General features: G+C 45.5%; 5 protein-coding genes across 5 annotated transcripts; 3 read left to right on the forward strand and 2 right to left on the reverse strand.

The window, feature by feature from the left end:
• Positions 1–701: 701 nt before the first annotated feature.
• Positions 702–10,742, reverse strand: flvcr1 (FLVCR choline and heme transporter 1). The gene is made up of 11 exons (XM_008397039.3): positions 9,595–10,742; positions 8,160–8,232; positions 7,619–7,690; positions 6,817–6,957; positions 4,944–5,011; positions 4,687–4,790; positions 3,454–3,564; positions 2,839–2,944; positions 2,549–2,660; positions 2,411–2,478; positions 702–1,589 (listed from the first exon to the last, which is right to left on the reverse strand). The coding sequence occupies exons 1-11, from the start codon at positions 10,291–10,293 to the stop codon at positions 1,491–1,493; spliced, it is 1,653 nt and encodes a 550-aa protein (XP_008395261.2). The 5' UTR covers positions 10,294–10,742; the 3' UTR covers positions 702–1,490.
• Positions 10,743–13,859: 3,117 nt separating this feature from the next.
• spata45 (spermatogenesis associated 45) lies at positions 13,860–14,983 on the forward strand. The gene is made up of 2 exons (XM_008397050.3): positions 13,860–14,199; positions 14,740–14,983. Exons 1-2 carry the CDS (start codon positions 13,956–13,958, stop codon positions 14,835–14,837), a joined length of 342 nt encoding a protein of 113 aa, XP_008395272.2. The 5' UTR covers positions 13,860–13,955; the 3' UTR covers positions 14,838–14,983.
• Positions 14,613–20,543, reverse strand: tatdn3 (TatD DNase domain containing 3). The gene is given in 12 exon segments (XM_008397049.3): positions 14,613–14,938; positions 15,103–15,239; positions 15,316–15,405; positions 16,052–16,164; positions 16,230–16,285; positions 16,375–16,484; positions 17,188–17,250; positions 18,473–18,525; positions 18,528–18,550; positions 18,725–18,798; positions 18,887–18,919; positions 20,360–20,543. Coding segments are annotated over 11 exon segments (804 nt in total). The 5' UTR covers positions 20,417–20,543; the 3' UTR covers positions 14,613–14,938; positions 15,103–15,107.
• Positions 20,544–20,576: 33 nt separating this feature from the next.
• Positions 20,577–24,171, forward strand: nsl1 (NSL1 component of MIS12 kinetochore complex). The gene is made up of 6 exons (XM_008397040.3): positions 20,577–20,765; positions 21,443–21,515; positions 21,583–21,713; positions 22,172–22,226; positions 23,292–23,359; positions 23,432–24,171. Exons 1-6 carry the CDS (start codon positions 20,577–20,579, stop codon positions 23,666–23,668), a joined length of 753 nt encoding a protein of 250 aa, XP_008395262.2. The 3' UTR covers positions 23,669–24,171.
• A 130-nt stretch (positions 24,172–24,301) lies between these two features.
• On the forward strand, positions 24,302–26,291 carry batf3 (basic leucine zipper transcription factor, ATF-like 3). The gene is made up of 4 exons (XM_008397051.3): positions 24,302–24,984; positions 25,056–25,160; positions 25,436–25,480; positions 25,980–26,291. The coding sequence occupies exons 1-4, from the start codon at positions 24,919–24,921 to the stop codon at positions 26,109–26,111; spliced, it is 348 nt and encodes a 115-aa protein (XP_008395273.1). The 5' UTR covers positions 24,302–24,918; the 3' UTR covers positions 26,112–26,291.
• The last annotated feature ends 224 nt before the right edge of the window (positions 26,292–26,515 follow it).

Here is a 26,515-nt window from a genome sequence, read left to right on the forward strand (position 1 = left end):
AGATTTTAATTTTTCAGGGGCAATAAAAACCAAACAGAGAGAAAATATTCAGAAAACTGGAAGGATCCTCAAAAGTGTTTGTACTTTTACCCAAATGTGAATTTGGTTCTGCTGGCCTCGAGTTTGAGCTCAAAACCTAAAAATCTTCAAACATCTCCATGACAGTTCGTATCTTAGAAATGTCCAGAATTAGCTAAAATGCTGGTTAGCTAAAATGACTTCATGCAAGCTATCGCTAACGTGTGACCAAGACTGACGTACCCCATTCAGTTTGTTAGATTTAACTTTTACATCAAAATTACCTAAAATGCTAATTTATAGTAAATGCTACTGTTAGTTTAGCTTTAAAATCTAAACTACACACAATGCCACCCTTAGCCTTAAAGATAATGTTAGCATGAGTGCTACCGCTAGCAGTGTATTAGCTTACATTAGCTAAATGTTTAGGTTAGCTAAATGGGCGCTTTGAGGCGAGTTGGGGAAAAATAGCAGCAGGTGTCAGGATACCATCTCCGGCTCTGAACACAGAACCGATTTTTCCACAAAATAAAAGTTATGAAACTACGATGACAGCAAATCCTCAAAAATTGTTTCAGGAGTTTAATACCTGAACAGGAAACGGGAAGTTCGCAAACCTCCGGAAGAGCATTGACCTCTGACCTTTTTTGCAAACTCAAAGACACAAAACATGCAAAGAAACAAACATTTATAATGTTTTTATTCAATAATTATTACATTAATTTAGCATAAATGCTAACTCATAACATCTGGTTTTAATTGGCCATGATATATTATGACTTTATTACCACATAATACAATTTTTCATTACAATATTTTATATTAATCACATCAAATTTTATGTTATTCTCAAAGTTCTCATGATTTTTTGTGCCGTTTGTCAGAAAGTTTTTCATTTCCCTCTTGGAGGAAAAATGGATTCGATGAGAAAATCATGCATTTACATAAATTATCTTAACTTATATCCATCTTACCTTTTATTTTAGAAAAACATGATTGAATATTAGATAAATTTAAGATTAAAAAATGTACGGGATGTTTGCATTTCTTTCTCATCTTCCCTCCAACCTTCTGAGGCGCCACAGCGCCCCCCGCAGGCCCGACTTAGAAAACACTGCAATGGGAAACAGGAAGTTGTGCTTTTCTGTGCACTGTTCCCCCTGGTTCTGTTGGGTCCGGACCGGTTTGTGCTGCAGAACTCTGAGGAGCAGCTGATTGTCTGTCATGGTTCAGTCCAGAACTGGGACCAGCTGAGACATGGTCCAGGTTCTGGTTCTGGTCCAGTCATCATGGTTCTGGTTGGACCAGGAGCAGCTCCCTCCAGGATCCGGTCCGAGAAGCAGCAGGAGATCTGGGTTCTGAAGCTCCAGACGCAGCGACCCGACTCGGAGCGTTGCTGTGACGGTTCCTGAATCCAAGTAACAACTTGGACCCGACCGGGTTCTGGAGCTGACTGGGCTTGGTTCTGGCTCTCACAGAGACGTTTCCCTGGAGACGCCGAGCGAAGGCTCCAGCTGGACGCCGTTGGCTTGATGTCCTGCTGGACGGTCGCCATGGCGACCGGCGGGACGCTGCGGACGGAAGGACAGGATTAGGTTCTGGTTCCTGCAGTTCTCAGCGCCGCCGCCAGATGGCAGCAGACCAAACGGCATCATCTAGAATCAGCCCAATGCCCAGGAAGTAAAGCATCTCTTAGGTCAAAATGGACATATATGGTAACTAAAGGTAACACAGTTACTGACTGTGCTATGAAATGGCATTTTGAGGTGGGAGATCACATGATACCGGCCCTTTAATGAATCCTCTTAGACACAAGGGAATTATGGTGGGAAGAAGCAGCAGGCAGCAGCTGATTGGTCAGCAGAGGACAGTCTGTCTGGGGGACGCCGTCCGTCCCCAGCAACAGGCTGGACAGTTAAAGTTCACGTCCAGATTTACAGAGCCAGACGCTTTTCACCGCGTTCAGAGAAGATTTACTGGACAGACATGAGGAGGCAGCGTTTAGAGGTCGCGCACACCGAGGGCGTCTCGGCAGGAAGTACAGCAAGCTAATATGTTAGCTAATGCTAATGAGCCAGAAATCCACACAGGTTCAGTTCTGAAGCTGAAGTTTCAACGTTGTGGAAACGTTTCTAACGCAGCAGCCATTTTAGCTAACATCTGACAAACACGATAAAAATATAAAGTTTAATTTTTATTTCAATAAAATCTACTTTGCTGTCGTTTCTGTATCCAAACTGTGGTTCATGTTGGGGATTATGTTCATCTGGTGAATAAATATATTCCTGCATAAAATTAAACTTTTGTTCCTCTAACAGCAGCTGAGCTTTTCAGGTAGACCTGCCCCTCCCAACATGGCCGCTGCTCTGACGCGTCTGGAGGAAACACTCACCGCCTGCAGGGCTTTGCTCTCCATCGCCATGTTGACGTTGTGTCGTTTCAGCTCCGACTTTATTAAAGCTGAAAACAAAAACAACATGTCAGAGCGCCGCGGCTTCTGATGACATCATCAGCGATGGACCCGGCCTACCGGTCAGAACCACGCCCAGCAGGATCCAGGCGGACAGGAAGACGTTCCCGGCCAGCGGACCGAAGGCTGTGGTCAGCCGGCCCTGAATCAGAGTGAAGATGATGCCGAAGATCTGCAGGAGCAACGAGACGCAGCGACGATAAATGTCTCTGGACGATAAATCATCCAGGAAGTTATCGCGATAAACGATAATGCTACAGTGCTAATGAACATCTATCAGTGAAACTGGAAAACATTTGAAGCGTCCAGTCGGAGACGGATCGGAGGACAGAGTCCCGTCTTCATGGTACCTGAGCGAAAGCGTTGAGCAGCCCTGACGACGTCCCCTCAGACTCGGGGTAGGTGATCTCCACGCCGAACTCGAAGCCCAGAGGCAGGTAGCCGGTCATGAAGAACCTGACAGGAGGAGGAGAAAGTCATCTTCACTGATCCATGATTCCTTTACAGCTCAAAGACAAACAATGTTTCCTTCAGTTATTACTTCCTGATTTAACATCCTGAAATTGGGCCTCTGTCTCTTTAAAACCTCCAGGAAGTCGTCCCAACATGGCTCCTCTTTTAACCCTTTAGCGTTTTTACCAGCTTGGCTCTGAGCAGCAGCTCCTATAATTGTGTTTGCTAACTGCTGCTGGCTAGTCTGTAGGAGCTGCACCTCGAAGGCGGGGCTAGGTCCACCCAGGCGTTTGGACAACTGAATGGTTGCCATGGAGATGAGAGGATTTCTCAAGTCAAGCATCACTGCAAGATAAAAAGGTGGTTTTATGCGACGCTGGCCCTTTAAAAGCTGCACACATCTGGAGTTCTGCCCTTCATTGTGATGTCACTATGACATCATCATTTGTTTCTGCTATGTAAACATCCGGCGACCTGAAAGGTCAGAGGTCAGAGGAACCGCCCCTTCATACCCGAGGACTCCAGCTGTGCAGAAGACCAGGTAGATGTTGTTCAGGTCCAAGGTGAAGGTGAAGACCAGCATCCCCACGAAGGACAGCAGGTAGACGACGAGAGTGGTTACCCTGGCAACGGAGGACAGGAGCAGGTAGAGAGGGATGAGCGGATGAGGGGATGGATGGATGAAGTGATGACTGGATGAAGTGATGGATGGATGAAGTGATGGATGGATGAAGTGGTGAATGGATGAATGAAGTGATGACTGGATGAAGTGATGGATGGATGAAGTGATGGATGGATGAAGTGATGAATGGATGGATGAAGTGATGAATGGATGAAGTGATGAATGGATGAAGTGATGGATGGATGAAGCGATGGATGGATGAAGTGATGGATGGATGAAGCGATGGATGGATGAAGTGATGGATGGATGAAGTGGTGAATGGATGGATGAAGTGATGAATGGATGGATGAAGTGATGAATGGATGAAGTGATGAATGGATGAAGTGATGGATGGATGAATGAAGTGATGAATGGATGAAATGATGGATGGATGAAGCGATGGATGGATGAAGTGATGAATGGATGAAGTGATGAATGGATGGATGAAGTGATGGATGGATGACGTGGTGAATGGATGAAGTGGTGAATGGATAGATGGATGGATGAAGTGATGACTGGATGAAGTGATGGATGGATAGATGGATGGATGAAGTGGTGAATGGATGAAGTGATGAATGGATGGATGAAGTGATGGATGGATGAAGTGATGGATGGATGAAGTGATGGATGGATGAAGTGGTGAATGGATGAAGTGATGGATGGATGAATGAAGTGATGAATGGATGAAATGATGGATGGATGAAGCGATGGATGGATGAAGTGATGAATGGATGAAGTGATGAATGGATGGATGAAGTGATGGATGGATGACGTGGTGAATGGATGAAGTGATGGATGAAGTGATGAATGGATGGATGAAGTGGTGAATGGATGGATGAAGTGATGAATGGATGGATGAAGTGATGGATGGATGAAGTGATGAATGGATGAAGTGGTGAATGGATGAAGTGGTGAATGGATGGATGAAGTGATGGATGGATGAAGTGGTGAATGGATGACGTGGTGAATGGATGGATGAAGTGACGGATGGATGAAGTGATGAATGGATGAAGTGGTGAATGGATGGATGAAGTGATGAATGGATGGATGAAGTGGTGAATGGATGACGTGGTGAATGGCCTACTTGTAGGTTTTGGTGTGGTCCAGCCAAAGGCCACAGAGGATGGACCCGACCATCCCGGCCAGAACCAGAGTCAGTCCGATCCGTCCAGCGTTCAGCTCCTGACCCTGAGGAACAGAGAGAGGAAGGTTCTGAGGTTCTGGACCAGCAGAACCCAGAGAGGTTCTGCTGGGTTGGATCAGGTTCTGCTGGGTTCAGCCATGAGTTGTCCAGCGTCTCTTCGTGCTGCTGCTGTAACCGTGGCGACCGTCGGTGTTTACCTGGAAGTAGTGGAGGATGATCTGGTTGAGCAGCGTGGAGACGGAGTAGAAGGATCCGGTCAGGATGCCTGCAGACGCAGCAACAACGTCAGAGTCCAGCTGTCTGGCTGTCCAGCTGTCCAGCTGTCCAGCTGTCCGGCTGTCCGGCTGTCCAGCTATCCAGCTGTCCAGCTGTCCAACTATCCAGCTGTCCAGCTGTCCAACTATCCAGCTGTCCAGCTATCCGGCTGTCCGGCTGTCCGGCTGTCCAGCTGTCCGGCTGTCCGGCTATCCAGCTGTCCGGCTGTCCAGCTGTCCGGCTGTCCGGCTATCCAGCTGTCCGGCTGTCCGGCTGTCCAGCTGTCCGGCTGTCCGGCTGTCCAGCTGTCCGGCTGTCCGGCTGTCCGGCTGTCCAACTATCCAGCTGTCCAGCTGTCCAACTATCCAGCTGTCCAGCTATCCGGCTGTCCGGCTGTCCAGCTATCCAGCTGTCCAACTATCCAGCTGTCCAGCTGTCCAACTATCCAGCTGTCCAGCTATCCGGCTGTCCAACTATCCAGCTGTCCAGCTATCCGGCTGTCCGGCTGTCCAGCTATCCAGCTGTCCAGCTGTCCAACTATCCAGCTGTCCAGCTGTCCAACTATCCAGCTGTCCAGCTGTCCGGCTGTCCAACTATCCAGCTGTCCAGCTGTCCAACTATCCAGCTGTCCAGCTATCCGGCTGTCCGGCTGTCCAACTATCCAGCTGTCCAGCTATCCGGCTGTCCGGCTGTCCAGCTGTCCGGCTATCAGGCTGTCCAGCTGTCCGGCTGTCCGGCTGTCCGGCTGTCCGGCTGTCCGGCTGTCCAGCTGTCCAGCTGTCCGGCTGTCCGGCTGTCCAGCTGTCCAGCCCTCATCTGCTGGGGAACTCTGCACCGCTAGCTAAAAAACTAGCTGGCTGTAAACATTAGCTCTGCTAGCGCTACACTGACTCTGTATTTAACAGAAGCTAATGCTAAAGCGCTAACCAGTGGTGACAGCACTTCTGCTAATGTGCTAAACGTGGAGCTAATTTTTTGCTTAACACTTTAGCGTTTCTGCTAACTTTAGAAACATTTAGCACAGCTAGCTTGCCCTAAATTAATTTTTAGAAGTAAAATCTAAAGTGTTAATTTTCTTGGTTGCTTTTGAAAATGTCAGTTGAATAAAGTTTGACCTCTGGGTTGAGGTTTAGTTTATATTCACGCTCTTATTTTGAAGTGGATGAAGACTGTTTGCACTTTTTCCCCTCAATAACTTTATTTAAGTTATTGAGGAAACACAGGATCAAAAAAAAGAGAAGACATAAAAACCAAACCTAAGGGAAATATAGAACATTATGATGTCAACATTAAACTGGTGCTAGAGGTTGCAGTCTTTGAACTGCAGATAATCTCAATTGAAGTTAGCAATTTAGCATTAGCTTCAGGTAAATGCCATGTTGGTGTATTGCTTTGACATTAGCTTCAGCTACATGAAATGCTACTATAGCGTTTATGGTTAGTCTGAGCTAAATACCATGTTGGTTTATTGCTTTAGCATTAGCTGAGCTAATGTTTATGGTTAAAGCTTTAGGTTAGCGTAGCTAGCCTTTTAGCTAGCAGTGCTCTCCTCCATGTCTCTAAACTGAAAATCAGAAGTGTTGGTTGTGGGAAACCTGGGACTCTGTTTGCAGCTTTAAAAAGAGAATCCCTTTTTATCTGGAAATATCTCAATTATTGGAATTAATGTCAAACACACCTGCAGGTTTTCAGTGATTAATCCCTGATGTTTGCCAGATGGGGTTAGTTTGACTGTTTTAACCGTCTGAGGTGAATCCCTGCAGCTCAGAGCAATCGCAGAAACAGAAGAAGTGAGAGTGGGATTCTCCTCCTCACCGTAGCTGATGAGCAGCAGGACGAAGGCTTTGTTCTTGACCAGGTTGATGATGGACTGTTTGTAGGAGTAATCGTCCAGCGGGACGCCCGGTAACACGGCCTGCGCCTGGCTGGGCGGCAGAGGCGGTTTGTCTGTTATCACTGCAGGACAGACGGAAACAAAACAAAGATTTCTGTTCAAAAAGACACTCAGGTGAGCGAAGCTCCTCCATGTTAGATGAAACCCACAGAACATCAAAACACGCAGACTCAGCATATTTAAGGACCCTAGTGGCTGGTGGCGGTATTACACCTACCAGTCCTAAGGCTCAATATCACAAATCAATACCGTTCTCATTCAGAAAGTTATCTTTTTTAACTAATAAGAATCTGAAAAGTGTGGTGTACATCTGAATCTGAGTCAGAACTCTGAAGAACCTCCTTTGGCTGCAGGTCAGCAGCCTGCATGTGACCTGAGCTGCAGATTCGGCTTGCCTTTAACCACAGTGGCAGTTAGCATGACTTTGCATACTGTTAGCATAGCATGACTTTGCATACTGTTAGCATAGCATGACTTTGCATACTGTTAGCATAGCATGACTTTGCATGCTGTTAGCATGTCTTTGCATGCTCCTACTCAAAGCGACCCTCCAGCCTTCATCACTTCTGTCTCTGACACAAAATCCAAAAACGGGAAGCTTTCAGTCAGAATGTGAGCTAACAAGTTAGCCTGACGGCTAAGTGCTAATGTGGGTAGAAATGTGAAGCTGTGTGTGTGTGTGTGTGTGTGTGTGTGTGTGTGTGTGTGTGTGTGTGTGTGTACCTATGACGGTGAGGACGAAGAGGCCCGTGGAAACAGCAGCTGTCCCATAAAACATGATGCTGATGTTGCGACCTGAGGGACAGGAGATCACCTTTAGCTGCTTCCAGAAACCAACCAATGAGAAGCATTGGTCGGTCGCCAAGGAAACACAGGAAGTTCACATGTGATGGAAAAGAAAATTATGAAATGAGAAAAACCTGTTTCACATTTGTAACGTGTGGAAACGCCCAGTCCAGATCCGGTTCTGGAAGCGCCCAGTCCAGATCCGGTTCTGGTTCTGGTTTTGCCCAGTCCAGATTCGGTTCCGGTTCTGGAAACGCCCAGTCCAGATCCGGTTCTGGAAGCGCCCAGTCCAGATCCGGTTCTGGTTCTGGTTTTGCCCAGTCCAGATCCGGTTCTGGTTTTGGAAGCGCCCAGTCCAGATCCGGTTCTGGAAACGCCCAGTCCAGATCCGGTTCTGGTTTTGCCCAGTCCAGATCCGGTTCCGGTTCTGGAAGCGCCCAGTCCAGATCCGGTTCCGGTTCTGGTTTTGCCCAGTCACCTGTTCGGTCCGGGTCCTCCGGTGTGTTTGGTACCAGAACCGGCGGCAGCAGGAAGCCGATGGCCGTCCCCAGCTGAAACACAAAGATGAAAACGGATAAATGTGGAAAAGTTTCCGGTAAAATATGAGCTGAAAATCTGAGGGTTGGTTAATAAAGGCGTCATTAACAAAAACTCAGATCTGCTAATGAAGAACACAGGAACTGAATCACAATGTCTTTATTTTATCAAAATATTAAAAATACTTTGATCACCAATTATTGCAGCTCTAAGGATGTCTACAGATTCTAAACTGAAATGTTTTAATTTATTTGCTGGTCAATGATTAACCAACAGGGGGGCCCAGGGGCCGCGGCCCCCCACTTTACGGCCCGATCAGCCAATCAGCCAATCAGCCGCCATTATGGCTGCTGATGCTTCAGGTCTCTGTTGGAATTAATTTGTTTGTTAAATAATAAGCACATTAAAGTTTAATCACTTTGTTTTTAATGTAAAAATACGGTCATCGGTTCGGCTGGGTTCGGTCCGGCTCTTTCCCGCACAATTAGCGGAACAGCAAACATAATCTGCGCCAGATGGCGGCGCTGCGCCCAAAACGTCCTGATGGGATGGACCTAGTTTGTCCTGCTGTGGAGGATTTTGACATCCATTCATTATGTTTTTAATCTTCCAGATATTTGCCACATCCATCCATCTCCGACGTCATTGTGCGTATTTTGCGGTTGCAATAAATCGGTGCGCGCCGCGGCTGGACGCGCCGCGGCTGGACGCGCCGCGGCTGGACGCGCCGCGGCTGGTCGCGCTGCGGCTGGACGCGCTGCGGCTGGACGCGCCGCGGCTGGACGCGTCGCGGCTGGACGCGCCGGGCGGAGCTTCAGATGTTCCTCCGTTCAAAAAGGAAAAGATTCATTTGGGATTTTTTAAATGATCAAACTCTCTTTAAAATGGCGGAGAAAAAAAATCTTTTGTGTCAAAACATCATGTACATAAAGCTCACATGCTCCAGGTGAGGGAGAGCAGCACAAACCCAGAGCTGATTGACAGCAGCTGCCATCATGTGCGCGCGCCTGAAATGCAGGAAACTACATTTATAAGAAATTAAGACCGTTTCTTATTGAAATTGGACCTGAATGATTAAAGTGTGTCTTCATAAAACCAGTGAAGCTGATTTAGACCCAAAAACCCATAAAGAACATAAATATGAATTATTTAAAAACTCAGTTTTAGCTTCACTACAATAATAAAGCATCTTTATCTGTCAGTAATTAATTAGTTAACTGAAAATGAATCGCGTTCAGCTGAGTGTTAAAATAATCTAGTTACTGCATTTTATCCAACACATTTTTTATTTTCTCATTTTAAATGTGCCGGAAGCGCCTCTGAGTTTAAACCGGCTGCCGTTAGCAACGTGCGGCGGCTGCGCGCGCACCACTCACCTGGTTCCCCAGCACGGCGGTGGCGCACGCGGTGGAAACCTCCCGCGGTCCGAACCACACCGAGGCGATGCGGGACGGCAGGCCGAGGATGAAGACCTGCGCCACGGAGCAGATGACCTGCGCCGTCACGGTGACCCCGAACCGGTCGGGGCTGACGCTGGCGCACTTGAGCCAGGCGCCTGCGCAGTTGAGCCCCGCGCCCAGCAGGGCCGTGAGCCGCAGACCGCGGCGGTCCAGCAGCCAGGTGGCCGGGAAGATGAGCGGGATGTAGGCCACCATGTACACGATGGACAGCCAGTCCACCTTGTCGCTGGTGACGCCGTAGTATCTGGTGAACACGTTGGTGATGATGCTGTAGTGGATCCACTGGAAGGCGTTCACCAGGGAGTACAGGCTGAACACGGCCAGAACCGCGAACCGCCGCCAATACACCCTGGTTTCCGGCGCCCTCCCTCCCGCCTCCTCCGCCTCTCCTCCACCGGCGCCGGGCAGCATCGCCGCTCTCTCATCCGGCGGCACCTCCAGCTCCTCCGGGTCCCGGTGCTGGTCGGGCCCACCACATGCCGGATCGGAGCAGGAGTCGGTGTCGGCTGGCCGCCGTGCGCCCTCCGGTTGCGGACTCTTCCTGACAACCGTGATGTCGTCAGGTGCGCCGGTGTCCGCGCGCAGATGCTCCTGCACGAGCTCTCCCGCCACCATGGCGTCACGGATGAAGAGCTGGAAGCGGAAGCGACATAGAAACAGAAAACAGTCGTTTCCTCTTCAGAAGACGCTCCGTTCTGCCGGAATGGATGATTAAAATCCCTCCGCAGCGGAGTCTAGTCCGCCGCCAGCATCCCGGAGCGGCATGCAGCCTCCGGTTCGGCCGGTAAAACCCGCCCGGCCTTCCGATGCCGAGCAGCCAATAGCCGAGCGGCTCCCACATCCTGTTAAATACCCGCTGATGCAACAGACAGAGGCGGTGGGAAGTCCTGCGGGGCCCAGGGCAGAATAACATGGGGGGGACAAAACAAAGCATTTATAAATGAAGTTCAGAAATGCTCTTCAAAATAAAGGGTTCCATATTTTATCTGTTGGAATCGAGGATTCACAAATAACTAAAGTTATACTAAAACATTTATTTATTTAAAGATAAAGAGTCAAATATTACATATTTTTAAATTAATTTATTTAAAAAAAAATCAGTAAATTGCATAATAAATGATAACTTACTGTTTTTCTCATTCCATAAAAGCTGAATGATGAAAGTCTTCAGTCTGGTGTTTCTGTCTCAACCAGCCTCCATGACTCCATAATTCATTTTATTTGTTTTATCTTTTGTTGGGATATTTAAAATGTCTCCCAGTTCCAGTGTTAAATGTTCATTATGTTAAAACTTTACTGGTCTTGTTTATTATGGTATTAACATATTAGTTGAAAATCATCTAAAATAATAATATTGCAATAACTTCTGGGACAATTTATTGTCTAATATAATTTGAATTAGTTGGTAAATGAGACCAAAACCATCAGTTTCCTCCAACCTGAATAAAACAATTATTGCACATTTAAGTTCAGCTTCACAAACAAAACCAGCATTTAAGCATCGATTGTGTTGACCTTTCAAAATAAAGCTCTCAGATCCAGAAAACTTTACATTTCCTAAATGTATCTTGTTTAAACCTGGATGATGACAAAGGGATTTAGCTGTTAGCTCCAATTAGCCCCCATATGCCCAGCCCATCATCTGCTCTAATCCTAATCCCAGAGTGACCTGGAGGTTCACCTGCTGCACCTGATCACTAATCCATGATACACACTTCCTTCCTTCATCAGATGGTAGACATGTATGAACTAGGGGTTGAACGACTACATATTTTTAAAGGTCGACTACATCGTGATAATAGTCGATGTCGACTAGTCGCCATGACGTCATAGTGATGTAAGCGCAAAATCCCTTCACAACTACTTGGAGGTTTTATCAGCTATTTTTACTGCAAATATTGACCCCTACACTCTTCTCCCGCTTTTACTGAGTCTATTATGCAGAATTAAAAGAGCAATAAACTGATGATTCTTCCTGAGCAGCGGAGAAAAGCTGGTTGTATAAAGTCGGTCTGACTTTTTTCCAAACACCTGCTGGTGCTGATGATCTCTGGACAGTTACTCCTATAGGAGTCCAGTTACCTCACTGACCACGTGGCGCTTCTGGATCCTCACAAACCAAACGTATTATGAACGGATCCCGTTTGGTTACAGTTGAATCCAGCAGAGCTTCCCGCTGCTCCTCCACCCGATGAGCAGCGGGAAGCTCTGCTGACTCAGCAGCGGGAAGCTCTGCTGACTCAGCAGCGGCTCTGAACCGACATGCAGGCGGTGGCAGAGATGACCTCTATCTGACCCTCAGGGTGAAGCTTGGTCTTAGTTTACAGATGCAGTCAAACCATATTTTATAAGAGCGTAAAGCTGCTAGGTTAAAAACTTCAGTACGCAGAATGACGCTGATCAGCTGGGGGATAAAAAAGCCTGACATCATGACGCGTTGACGCACGTTACTCCGGTAGTTTTTCTTTTTTAAGGATTTTTTCGTTTATTTGACAGCAATCTGACTGTAAGGGGGCAGAGAGAGGAGAGGGAGAGAGGCCTGATGGGCCCAGCGAATGGAGGACGGGAGTCGGACTCCTGACCACCGCGGGCTGAAGCCTCTGTATGCGGGGCGCCGCGCTAACCACCGCGCCGCAACGCCCCAATGCGGGAGCCTACGCTGTAATTTACAGTTTGTCTTTGTTAAATTATTTACATTTTTATACAATTTGAGCTTTCTGACGAACTCACCTGGTCCACCTTCTTTCATTTCCTTGGAAAAATCAGTTTTGTCATCTGATTGCGACTCATTGCAGAGAAAAGAACCGACTAGTCGACTAATCGGTTCAAACCCTAGTATGAACTCACATTTCTTTCCCTCATGGATTATAAAATAAGCCTATTTACATTCTGAATTCGTCAAAATTAATTTGGCTTTAAAAGATTTTATGTCATCAGCATCAGTACATGAAACAGCTGATTCTCATTTTAAACAGGGACAGAACAACCAGTGTTAAACACTAAACCAGGTTTAACACTAAACCAGTTAAACACTAAACCAGGTTTAACACTAAACCAGTGCTGGTTTAGTGTTAAACCAGGTTTAACACTAAACCAGGTTTAACACTAAACCAGTGTTTAACACTAAACCAGGTTTAACACTAAACCAGTGTTTAACACTAAACCAGGTTTAACACTAAACCAGTGTTTAACACTAAACCAGGTTTAACACTAAACCAGTGCTGGTTTAGTGTTAAACCTGGTTTAGTTTTTGGTCATGTGCCAACCAATCGTCATATTTACAATAAAAACAAACGAGCTGCCTTCTGACGTCTTGCTGACCGGTTTGGACAGAACCACAGAATCCTCCTTCGTGTTCATTGTTCTGGTTTTCACAGGAGGGCTCAGACTTGCTCATTTTAAATCAGTGTTTCCCCCCCTGGTCCTCAGGCCCCCTGCTCTGCATGTTCTAGATGAGCCTCTGCTCCAGAACCGCTGATCCAAATCACTGCATGACCGTCAGGGCCTGTTAATCACCCAGAGATACAGAAGGAAACACCTGAAACATGGAGGACAGGAAGGAGGGCCGGGGCGTCCTCCACCAGGGGGGAGGAACTCTGAGTTAGATGATAGTTTCTCCTGTCAGTCATGACTGAAAGTAATACAATTTAAAAACAAAAACTACAAACAGCATCGATACAGTGGGTGAGGCATGAGGTGGTTTGAGGTCCGTTCTTTTCCCATCATACACTGAAAAAAGGAAACAGGTGATCCAACTTAAAAACGAGTTAATTTGTTAGAACTAATCAAATTAAATTTATCCAAGTAAATATATTAAGTTTATTAAGATGTCATGTTAAACAAACTTAGATAAATTAAGTTTTGACAAACTCAATTTGATCACATGTAATATATTTTTTTTAAAAGTTGGAGCTGCATTTTTTTATTTCAGATCAACAGAGAAAAACAGAAAACATGTGTAAAATACATCAGTGATACAATTGGCTAAAACTAAAAATTAACAACCGTACAAATTCATGATGATCATACATCAAACTGCTCCGTTTATTTATTTAAGCCTGAGTGACTCATCGCACGAATAAAATAAGGAAGCGAGCGGCTGCTATGGAAACGTCACAGCGAAAGAAAAATCTTCGGAGTGGAACATCTTTCGGCATGAATGATCTTTGGAACGCAAGGAGCAGGACGACGTCTCCCGTTGCCATGCCAACGCGGTTAGCAACACAAACTGAACCGTTGGGGATTATTTATTTAATACCGGACACGGGGAAAGAAAGATGTCCGGGTCCGAGGGGCAGCGGGTTCTGCTGGAGCCCAACATGCGGGCGGAGACCTGGTGTCGGGTGGAATCAGACCCCCGGGAGTCCTGGGAGCGGGCCGAGCGGAGGCACTACCGGAACCACCTGAGGACCAGCGCGGTGCTGCTGAACGCGCTGACCGGCGGGCAGCAGCGCAGGGCGGCCTGCATCGAATGGCGGTTCCCGGTGAAACTACCGGAGCGGAAGCACTTCGACCAGAGCTGTGAGGAGTTTGTTTCATTTGCAGGCAGAACCGGAGGCGGTGGAGTTTGAATCAGATGACACACAATCCGTTACTTTATTCCCAGTTTGGTTATTGGATTTAATGACCAGAAACCAACCCAGCAACGGCTCCCAGTGAAGTTAAAACCTTTTACAGAACAAGGCGAAATTACCATGAAACCCTGAAATGTCTAAAATATGTCAAAATGTGTAATACTTGTAACACAAAGCTAATCCTGATACAAACTGCAGTTACAGACGGAAACGAGCGCCGGTTACTGGTTACTATGGCAACCACTAACTGGCACAATAATGTATATCTCAAAAATAGATCCGGAGAAAATGACTGTTATGCTAAGCAAAATGAGTTTGAAGAATAAACAAAACAAATTTTGACAAACTTCACAGTTCTAATCATTTTTAAACGTGTTTATTTACATTTATGTAAGAATTTAATTTCCTGCTCATCAGTTTTAACAATAAAAATAAAAAAAACATGTCACCCATTCCTCAGTTTATTTTTCCTTTGCTTCATTTTCAGATAAATGCCACTTGGTGCAAACAAAACGACCAGAACCAGAACCCAGGATCTCCTGTAGCAGTCAGTCGTGTAAGCAATCCAAAGAGGCCTCTGACTGAAGACCGGTTCTGTAAAGTCACCTAGATGTTTCTACATGTATTAAAACTGAAATGAAATCCGCGCTGAGCAGCATGGTGTTCCTGGTGTTCCTCAGGGTTTGCTGGAAATGAAAGAAAATTAAAAAATAAAACTGATGGAAACTGAACTTTATCTCAGAAAACATTTTTAATCAACTTTTATTCCGTCTCAGATGAAAGTTTTCCAGCTTTTTGGCTAAATGATAAATAAAAAGCAGTTATTTAATAAGTATATTATGATATTTACTCTGATTATCTGCTGGCTCTGCTGAACAGCCTGTAGGCATTCTGAGTCGTGACCTCCCGGACCGTTTCTGGCGTCTGACCTTTGACCTTAGCAATGTAGCTGCAGGACAGGGCGATGTTAGCCGGCTCGTTCCTCTCCTGTCGAGCAGACGGGGACAGGAGGAGGACGGTCGTCTCAGCGTCTGTCCCTGAGGGACGGCGGCGACTGACTCACGTTCCTGTGGAGGCCGAGGGCCGGAGCGTCCATCTCCAGGCAGATGTGATCCAGAGGGATCCGCTGGATCAGCCGGTCTCTGGTCAGTCGCTGGAGCCGAGCCGTTTACTCTGACTGCTTCTCAGTGACGGAAACATCTCAGTTATTCTGAGGCTAAAGAAACTGAATGTCTGAAACATTTCAGGAGGAACGGAGAGCCAACGGCCAGAGTGGATTTGATGCTTAAAGGGTTAATTTATCTGCTCTTCAGAGATTTGGATCCTCTTCAGGTTACAGAGTAACTATTTTCACTCCTCTGGCTTTGCGTACCTCGGGGTCAGAGGAAACAGACCACTAAGCTCTTTCACAGCTAATCTTTAGCCTTTAATTTATCAAATTTCACCTCCAAAGATGGAATAATTTATCTCTCTTGCTTATCGGTAAAATTAATTCCTTTAAAATGAACATTTTACCCAAATTCCTATTCTTGCTCAACTGTCTCCCACTTTTTCTGCCAAAGCATTTTTTCTAAACGTCGGATCAGGTGAGCTCTGGGTTCCTACAGGTGGAAAACCACTAATCCTCACTTCATAGATGCAAATTCAGCGGCGGACTGTCACCTCCAACCTTCCAACTGTATTATTGGGAAGCTCACATCCACAACATTTCATTGTGGTTTGGATCTGTGGACCTCCATGGTACAAGGTAGAACTTTTCCTGTCCACCAGGTGTTGGTGGACATGGTGACCCGTCTTACCTGCTGGTTCCTGCAGACAGCAGGAGGGAAAGAGAAGAAGAATCCGGCCTCCACAGCCTCCATAGCTGCAGCCGGCTTCCCAGAGACGTTATGCAGCAGAGCTCTGCTGATCCCTGCAGGGAGACGGAGTGAGAGGACGGACATCTCCCTCCGTCCTGAAGGGGACAGAGACACTCACCTCGCCGTCTCATGGTGTCTATGGTGACTTTGGCTGCAGAGCGGGAGTGGACGTTCCTGTAGAGACAGCCGACTGATTATTGGCCCGGTTAAAGTGATGAGCGACCTTTTATGGAGCGATGATGTCATCAGTTAGCTGAGCTCACACAGGTAGGTCCATCTCCATGGCGACGTCCAGCTGTCTGATGAAGACCTTCATCTGGTCGTCTCTGTCCTGCTGGGTCGGAGCGCACCACGGAGTGAAATCCAACCCGACCTGGAGCCAGAGCAGGAAACTGAAACATTCCTGATCCGGAAAACTGAAACATTCCTGATCCGGAAAACTGAAACATTCCTGATTAGTAATTTATATGTCACAATAAGAAATTAGGTCAGGAATAAATGTTTTCCCAAAACTATCTGGACTCAATCAGAATCCGTTCCGGACCACAGCGGACGCTGATGACGCTCTGCTTCTCATTTCTGTCAGAACTTCGGACCAGAACAAGTTTATCTCCAGAACCAAACCGGAAACGGATCAGAACCTCTTCCAACTTCAGGAACAAAAGACAAAACTTCCCGTTTTTGGTCCTGGAAATATGAATTTTACAGACGATGACTAGAGGATGAAGCTTAGAGTAACTGGTTCTGTCAAAGCCCTGAAGAAGAGAAGAGTTTTAATGAAACGCTTCAGCTCCGGCGTTAAAAGGAGGAAGTTCTCCCCCTGCTGGTTGAATCTGACCACTGCTTCAGCCGAATCAGACTAGTCGGCCTCTGAAATAACCAAATTTCAATACATCACAGTTCTGAAGAATCATATGGATACATGATTAATCACCAGAGGGAAACGTCATTATCTGTAAAAGACTGAAAATAAAATATGGCTCCTTTCCTATTAAACTAGTCAGAGAACAGAGTGACATCATAGTGACATCAGAGCGACATCAGTGACGTCAGAGTGACATCAGAGCGGCGTTCACCTCTCCGATGGCGACCAGTCGTTCTCTGTGGCTGTAGAAAAGAGGCAGAGCTTCTTCCAGGTCCTGATGGAAACAAAACATCATCAGCAAAAAGATTTGATTCAGAAAAACAAGTTTTCCTCTAAAACTGAACGAGACGATGAGAAGATTTCACAGAAAACTTTAGACTCTGAGTTTGATACCAGGATTAAAGAAACAAACAAACATTTATGGGATGAAGTGAAGATGGTAACTAGGTTAGTCCTTCAGGATGGATGGATGGATGAATGAATGAATGAATGATGGATGAATGAATGAATGATGGATGATGGATGGATGAATGATGGATGATGGATGAATGAATGAATGAATGAATGATGGATGATGAATGAATGAATGAATGAATGAATGATGGATGATGAATGAATGAATGATGGATGATGGATGAATGATGGATGGATGCATGGATGGATGGATGGATGGATGATGAATGAATGGATGAATGATGGATGGATGAATGAATGATGGATGATGGATGGATGGATGGATGGATGGATGGATGGATGGATGATGAATGAATGGATGGATGGATGGATGGATGGATGGATGGATGGAGGGATGGATGGATGGATGGATGATGAATGAATGGATGGATGATGGATGGATGAATGAATGATGGATGATGGATGGATGGATGGATGGATGGATGGATGGATGGATGGATGATGAATGAATGGATGGATGGATGGATGGATGGATGGATGGATGAATGAATGGATGATGGATGGATGGATGGATGGATGGATGGATGGATGGATGGATGAATGAATGAATGGATGGATGAATGAATGAATGATGGATGGATGAATGATGGATGATGGATGAATGAATGAATGAATGAATGATGGATGATGAATGAATGAATGATGGATGATGGATCTAAATCAAACTCCAGATGTTTTTCCAGGTCTCCATTATCTTCCAGGTTTTCTGCTGAAAGCTGGAATTTCTTTTTCTTCTTACAAAATTAATATTTTTTTTAGAAATTATTTAATCTATTAACTAATTTCTAAATAATATAATAAATGATGTTTTGTTTTTTAATCATAAAGGACTAAATTTGCTGATTTTCAGTGAATAAAGCCGAGTCTTTCCCCCTCAGAGTCGGTTGGATCGTGGCGTTCCCGAATCCCTTGAAGAACAAGCAGAGTTCCCAGCAGGCGCTCCGGTCCGGGTTTTCCTCCCGCCACCGATACGCTCCACGGATCTTCAAAGTCAATAAAGCAGAAGTGAAGGTTGTTGTTACCTGAGGCCGGACGCTGCGCTGACCCCCGGCGGCCTGCAGGGGGTGCAGCCCAGACACGGAGCCACCAGGTCCGGATATCTGTGGGAACGAAAGGGAGGAGACGACCAGCTGGGAGGAATCCTGGAATCATGAGACCTGCCTGTACTTTAAACTACAGTTTGTTTATATTCTGGTGCTCAGAGCCGCTGGACTGGAAACCAGAACCTCCTTCGGGTCGGAAGGTTTCTGTAACATGGATCCTGGAGCGCTGACCTTTCCTGCAGACGGAGAACTCTGGAGAATTCCTCCACTTCCTCTGTGACGGCCACCAGAGTCTTCACCCCGGCCTGAACACATGGGGGCTTCATTGGTTTGGTGTAGTCAAAGTAATCGCAAAGGACAGTTATGATGAGGTTCTTAAAGAGGAGTTTTTACCTGCCTGGTTCTGTGGATCACATCCGGAAGATCCTGCAGAAGAGAAACGAGACGGCTGAGATCTGAAGTCTTCAGAAGGCGCTGACCTTTACACATTTGGTCCCGTTACGACCAACAGAACACAAACAGAACCGGGAACCGGATGCTGGTCCAGAAGGACGAACCAAACGCAAACAGAAGTTATTTAAAACAGAAGTTATTCCATCATAACTTCCAAATAAACCAGAAATTAACATGAGGGGTTGGTTCAGATCAGAGCAGATTTATGTGTTGGAATGGCCTAGTCAAAGATTCTCCAGATTATTAAAGTGAAAGGATTAAAACACACTTTACATGTAGACATTCCAGATTTTTCAAAATTTAGTTTTCTAAAAAACATAAAAAGATGAGTGAATAAAAGATGAGTGAATAAACAAACGGTGCTTTGACACCATCTAGTGGCCGCAGTGTGAATTACAAGCTTTTCATGGAAGCTGAAGTGACCAAAGGGCAGTGAATCCTGCTGGATGCGCAATAAAGTATTTAGGCTCACAAGTGTCTTAAAATAAACATTTAGTCAAAATTCTGCAAATTATTACTTATTAGCTTTATGATGCTTTTTGGTGACACTAGGCAGCTAAAGAGTGGAAGTGTATTAATAGTATTACAGTTTATTTTATTTAGTATTAATAAGCGATATGTACAGTGGTGCAGTTGGTAGAGCTGCTGCCTTGCAGCAAGAAGGTTCTGGGTTCGATTCCCGGTCTTTCTGCATGGAGTCTCCATGTTCTCCCTGTGCATGGTGGGTTTTCTCCAGGTACTCCGGTTTCCTCCCACAGTCCAGAAACATGACTGTCAGGTTGATTGGTCTCTCCAAATTACCCCTAGGTGTGAGTGTGTCTGTGTGGTTGTTTGTCCTGTGTGTCTCTGTGTTGCCCTGCGACAGACTGGTGACCTGTCCAGGTGACCCCGCCGTCCAGGGTGACCCGGCCTCTCGCCCGGAACGTTGGCTGGAGAGGCACCAGCAACCCTCCCGACCCCACTGAGGGACAAGGGTGTAAGAAAATGGATGGATGATCTCATATCGCAGAAAGGGGCTCGGAGCTCATTGGCTGTGTAGCAAAGAAAAGTTACAGAATTTCACTGTATTTGAAATATAACGATGTGTTTCATCCTTTATGCCTGGAGGAGCTAATTAGCATCATTCCTGTACCTACTTACACTTATGGAGGGTGCAATAGTCAAATTCATAATTTATAATTACTTTCTCATCTGATTGGCACAAAAAGACATCAAATTCAGCATGAATTAGAGAGACTAAATATTGAAATGGAAAAATAACAAGAGAACGGAAGATCTGAGCAACGAGGGAGGAAATAATGTAAATATTTTCTATGATCTTCTGTTTCCAGTACTAAAATGAAAACTTTTCTCCATATTTTGGGCTATTTTTTTTTAATATTTTCCAGAAAACTGACGTATGTTGGGCCTTACCTGCTGGAACTCAGGGGCTGATATGTGACAGTGACAGTCAACGAAGCCATAATCCATAACAACAGGAGAAAATTTGAGTTTTATGAAGAAAAATCCGCCGCAAAGCAAGACATAAACACCACACAGCTAACGGCTAACAGCTAACAGTAAGCACAACATACCAACTTCCGGTTGGCGGCGGAAATCAACCTGAAAACGAACAGATCGGGCGGCAAAGATGGAGTCTTTTCCGATCCCAACATGTCGGCATGAAGAGCCGGAGCAGGAATTCAGAGTCCGGCTGACATCCAAGAGGAAAACCACCGAGCTGATGAGCCGAAGCTGCGAGCTTTTACGGAGCGCTTTGGACGGACAGCCGGACATTTCCGAGGACAGCCGAAGGGTTTTAGTGCAGGAGCTGCTGGCCGTGAGTCCCGCTGTTTTCTGCTGACTTTAAGCTCCACTGCGGTTTATCCGGATTTACCTAGCAGGATTCAAACTGGTCGGTTCTGGAAAAACTCCGCATCTGTTTCTGCTAATATTCGGCACCAAATCCGATTAAAATAAACGGATATTTAATAGTTAATTTGCTTCGAAATTCTAACAAATTGGTAGAACAATGTTTCCCAAGCTGGGAATGTTTCCAGATTCCAAACCTGGAAGAATTCCCATGAAACACGGTTCTCCAGTTTCTAAATTAATTAAATCAATAACCACCAAATATCAGAATGAACTATTTAATTTCTTGTGAGAGTAGGAAGGGTTTAGTGCTGTTTCCGTTTGAAGCCAAACCTCCATTTTGGCCGTGTTATAATGGAAACCTGTCTACGGTGTTTCATAAGAAACAAATCCTGCTGAGGAATTGTTGTAAAGTTTTGCCTGAAAAAAATTACCAACAAGATAAATAAAAAAAAGAGCATAAAAATGTTTCCTTCAGATCAGATTGATGAGTTTTCTGCTCCAAGCTGTGATGGGAACCAATCAGCGGAGCGTTGTCGTTTCCTCTCATGGTTCCTTCCCAAGTTCCTCCTCAGCCTCTCATTCATGAATCCGGGTTTTCCCGGTTGTCAGGCTTCGTGTCTGAATATTTGTGGATCTCTGCAGAACTTTGAAGCTGCTGTGAGGCTCAACGTGTTGGTGGACGGACAGCCGTGGGACGAGGCTCCAGACCTGGAAGGTACTTCCTGTCCGTCCCGCCGGTCCGGTTCTGGTTCCTCTGCGTTTAACACGGATGTCCTCCTCAGATGAAGAGGCGTTGGATCTGGAGAGCCTCCTGGACGACAGCATCCTGGACACCGCCCGGAGGCGCCACTCCTACCCCAAACGGATCGTTCCCCATGTGGTTCACGCCCTGAAGGCCGAGCGGAAAGTCCTGGTCGGTTCACACGGACCGACCCGTTCAGCCAACAAGCTGACATGTCAGAGTCTCTTAGAGGAACCTGCAGGTTGTTTTCTCTGGGCTTACAGAGCAGAACTGGCGTGGTGCGTTCAGGGACCAGGCTGAGAGTCTGGAAAGTAGGTTTGAAGGAAGAAAATCCAAAACGTTAACCTGAGTTCCTGAATTACCACCTGGTTCAAATTACAGCCTGACACTTAAAACCCTCTGTAGCCTTGAGAGGAAAACATGAGAATAATGGGAAAAACCCAGGAAGTTACAGTTAGCAGCAGGTTTTACAGCAGAACGTGTTTCTGCAAAGCAACCAGCAAGTATCTCTAAGTTCCCATTACGGCTGTTTTATAGGTAACCAGAAGATGAAATCAGATTTTTGAGCGTTCGTTAAATGATTTATCTGAAATGAAAGTGCTGCTGAACTCTTCCTGCCTGTGTTTCAGGGTTTGTATGAGACGTCAGTCCAGCCTGCAGAGCTGCGCAGAGATCCAGATCTAGGTCAGTTAGACTTCCTCAATCTACTTTCTGATCTTTGGATGTTTTAACAAAGCCTGAAAAATAACCATCTCAGACGGCCGTCGACAGGAAAATGTGTTCTTGTCTCGGTGATTCACTGTTCCACCAGCAGAGGGCGCTCTCTGTCAACGACGTTTCAATCCTTACAAAGTGACTCAGTTTTTTTTTACTTTTTGGCTAAGAAATAGAAACGAGACAAAGCAGATATCCTGTAATAACTGTGACCAAACTGACCTCAAACAGGCCGGCCTTGTTGCCGGGCAGATTATGTCCAGCTGACCGAGCAGCCGCTCCACCAGGAAGGAAGAACTCAGAGCAGCAGAGATGTGAAAGTTTCTCTGCTGCTGAAGTGAAATCCTGAAATGTTTCAGCACTTCTTCTTCTTCACCTTTTTCAGGACGCAGAGGAAACGGATGTAGCTGCAGGTTGCCGTGGCAACGCTAAGCAACCAAAAAAAAAACAAACAGATTATTTGCAGGAGTCAAATGCATCAGATGACAGTGTGTTGGGTCAGAGGTCACACAGTTAATTGATGTTATTAATCGATAAGCGGCCATTTTCTTAAAAAACAAAGTGAGAAGCGCCGTCGACCACAACATGAAGGACAAACGTTTTCAAAACACGATTTATTAAAAAAACTAAAATCATCATTAAACGTAAGGAGCTTGGTGAATATTTATGTTTTCAAACAGAACTGTATAAAGTAAATTTATCTCCTGAAATCAGATCCGGTTTGGGATGGCGCCACCATCTTTATTTCTGTATCAACTGGAAAAGGATTGAAAAAAAAAAAACAGAATTCTGAATTATTTCTTCTTTCTCAGAAGATTAAAAGAAATTGATATTTTTTTTCTCAATCTTCTTAAGGATGACCAGCGGTGCCCTCTGCTGGTTGGTGGCCAAACTGCAACACCAAAGTAAAAGCTAAACGGACGATGCTAGTTAATTGATTAAATTAATTTTAATCTAATAATCCCTTGATCATCAGAGGATGAACTGTTAGCCTTACTGTTAGCCGCTACTCACCGGTCGCTCTGTTTCCTCCAGAGAGCATCATGAGCGACGTGTCTGCTGCGGCTCCCGGCGTGGTGAGGCAGGCCATCCAGGTGATAAAGGTAAGGTCGTCTGCAGGTCGTCTGCGTGCTGCAGCCGCCTGCGCAGGCCTCACGGTGCGTCTGTCTCTGCAGTCCATCGACACGCTGCAGCAGCAGGCGGCTGGTCTCTGTGAGATCCTCCACCTGAAGCCCAGCGCCGCCTCGCTGCAGATCCACCAGGAGGTGCTGGGCTCCGCTGCCGTCCCGCCTGCAGGGGGCGCCACCAGGGGCCGGCAGCCCGTCCACAGAGCCGTGGAGGAGGAGGCGGCGGCGCAGGGCTACGAGGCCGACAGCAGGGGGGCGGAGCGCAGCGAGGAGGAGGACGAGTAACCATGGAGATCAGGAACTGTTCACATCAGGACCTGTTGAGATCAGGACCTGTTCACATCAGGACCTGTTCACATCAGGACCTGTTCACATCAGGAACTGTTCACATCAGGAACTGTTCACATCAGGAACTGTTCACATCAGGACCTGTTCACATCAGGACCTGTTCACATCAGGACCTGTTCACATCAGGAACTGTTCACATCAGGACCTGTTCACATCAGGACCTGTTCACATCAGGACCTGTTCACATCAGGACCTGTTCAGATCAGGACCTGTTCACATCAGGAACTGTTCACATCAGGAACTGTTCACATCAGGAACTGTTCACATCAGGAACTGTTCACATCAGGAACTGTTCACATCAGGAACTGTTCACATCAGGAACTGTTCACATCAGGAACTGTTCACATCAGGAACTGTTCACATCAGGACCTGTTGAGATCAACTCCAGGTTTCTGGTTCTGTTCAAACCTTCAGGATTCAAATAAACATTTTTCCCAGTGTTTGTTTTTTTACGTTCCTCATGTTTGTTGATAAAAGTCTAAAATAAAACTCTTTTCTGCGTCGTGGTTAGCAGAACGCTTCGTTCAGCTGATTGTTAGCAGAACGGTAGCATTAGTTTTGCACTACATTAAAAAATATATATTTTTTAGATATTTTATTTTTCTGAATTAAAAAAATGCTGATTTTTTACTTATAATTAGGCATTTTTACTGAAAATAAATGTTCATGCAGCAGAAACTGACAGCTGCAGCCGTTTAGTTTATAAAGAATCTGGAGAGTTTTAACTTTCCAAGACAAAAGAAAATCTGGTGTTTTATTTTTTCATATTTATAAAAATTATTTCAATAAGTAAAAACTGCAAAACGTTTGTAGTGAATTTCAGTTGAACATTTCGACGGTTTGACCAGAAGTTTGTACACCCCTGAAGGTCAGGAAACTTTCTAATAAACTTTAAAATCTGATGTGGCAGAAAAAACTTTTCCTTGTTTTTCATCATTTCTTCACGTTTAGATGAGCTGAACTTCACAGGTTAATCTAAAATATGGGCCCGGTTCTGGAGCCGGATCGGATTTCTGTAGACGTGCTGCAGTCTGGACCGTCCCACCTGTGGGGTCAGAGGTCACCGCAGTCACCTGACTTCTGGAAACCAGAGTGAAGCTGGGAAGTGAAAGGTGATGTGAAACCGCTGCAGGTCCAGACGGCGCCGCGCCTCCTTCTGCTCCGGATCGTCGTTCCGAGCGCTCGACATGTCGGATCCGTCCAGCCAGCAGCAGCAGCCGGGCCGGGCCGCTCACCTGGGCGGCGGATGGACGGTAAGGTCGCCGTAGAAACGCACCGGCCCGGTTCTGGGGCCGGAGGAGCTGACGGTCTCTGATTGGCTCAGGGTCCGAAGGACGAAGGCCGGAGGACGAAGAGGAGGGAGAAGAACCGAGTGGCTGCGCAGAAGAGCCGCAAGAGACAAACGCAGAGGGCCGACCAGCTGCACCAGGTCAGACTCTGACCTCTGACCTCTGGCGGCTTTAGGACTTCCTGTCAGGACAGGAAGCAGATTCACGTGGCTGAGATAAATTAAAGCAACCGCTTCTCAACGCCAAACAGGAAATATTGAGAAAAGAAAAACGCTCTATGATGCTCAGACGTTCAGCGGTCTAGTCAAAGTCAGATCTGTCTTCAGATGTCGTTTCTCTGGAAGCAGAACTAAAACCTGAGAGCTGAACATGTTTGATGTTTTTACTGAAAACCATGAAATGCTTCTGGTTTCAGGCCTGTGAGCTGCTGGAGCAAAGAAACAGGAAGCTGAAGAGAGAGGTACTTCCTGTCCGCCAACAAACTACTTCCTGTCTTCACTGAAATGTTTCTGCTTTAATTACAAACAAACTAATCAATTATTCTGGCTGACATGTTTCTGTGTTGTTTGAATAAAAAATAAGCTTTAAAATGAACCAAAAGAATCAAATATTTTACAGTGAAATTATTTATTTTATCAAATGATTTTAATATTTTAAATGTTTTCATGTATCAGTATTATTTATTATCCATTTCTTTATTACTATCTATTTATTGCATTGTTTTATAAAATTATTTTTTACTCAAATATTACTATTACATTTTTTATTTATGTTTATTACTTTATTTTGAAAATATTTTATTCATTTACATTTATTTCTACCATTATCTTCTGTTTAACTTATTTACTTCATTTCATTATTGATTTATATTGTTCTTTATTTTATAATCTGTTATTATTTTTCGCTATTTTGTGATTGTTTACATTACGATGACGTCATAATCGGCTCTTCGTCTCCAGGTGGATTCTCTCTCTGAGGAGCAGAACTTCCTGTCTCAGGCTCTCAGGGCGCATGAACCTTTCTGTCCCATCATGCATTGCTCCTTCGCCTCCTCCAGTCTGCAGCCTGACGCCGCGGCTCGCTCAGTCTGAGGTCAGTGACCTTTCACCTCTGGGTCCAGCTGCCAGATAATGAGCTGACCAGAGGGCGCCGTTTATCCTCCATCAGCTGCTGGCAGGCGGCGGGACTCTGCTGACCCCTAGTGGCGGCGGAGAGTCATCGCATCCAGGATTCTTTATTAATGTCAGAATGTATCAAAAATAAATCAATTGATCAATAAAAAAATTATTGAATAAATAAATTCCGGACATTTTTCTTCTGTTGAATCTAGGTTAAGTTTTTTTAGTTAAATATATTAATGTATAATTTTTAAAATAACATCTCACCATTGTTCAGTTTTTTATTCAAATATTACTATTTTAATAAATATACATTTATTAATTATTAATAAATAATGGATCCATTAATAATATTCCAGTAAATGGAAATTCTTCAT

Source organism: Poecilia reticulata, chromosome 21 (assembly GCF_904066995.2).
Source record: "Poecilia reticulata chromosome 21, P_reticulata-male-v2, whole genome shotgun sequence".
In the NCBI taxonomy this organism is placed as follows: Eukaryota; Metazoa; Chordata; class Actinopteri; order Cyprinodontiformes; family Poeciliidae; genus Poecilia; species Poecilia reticulata.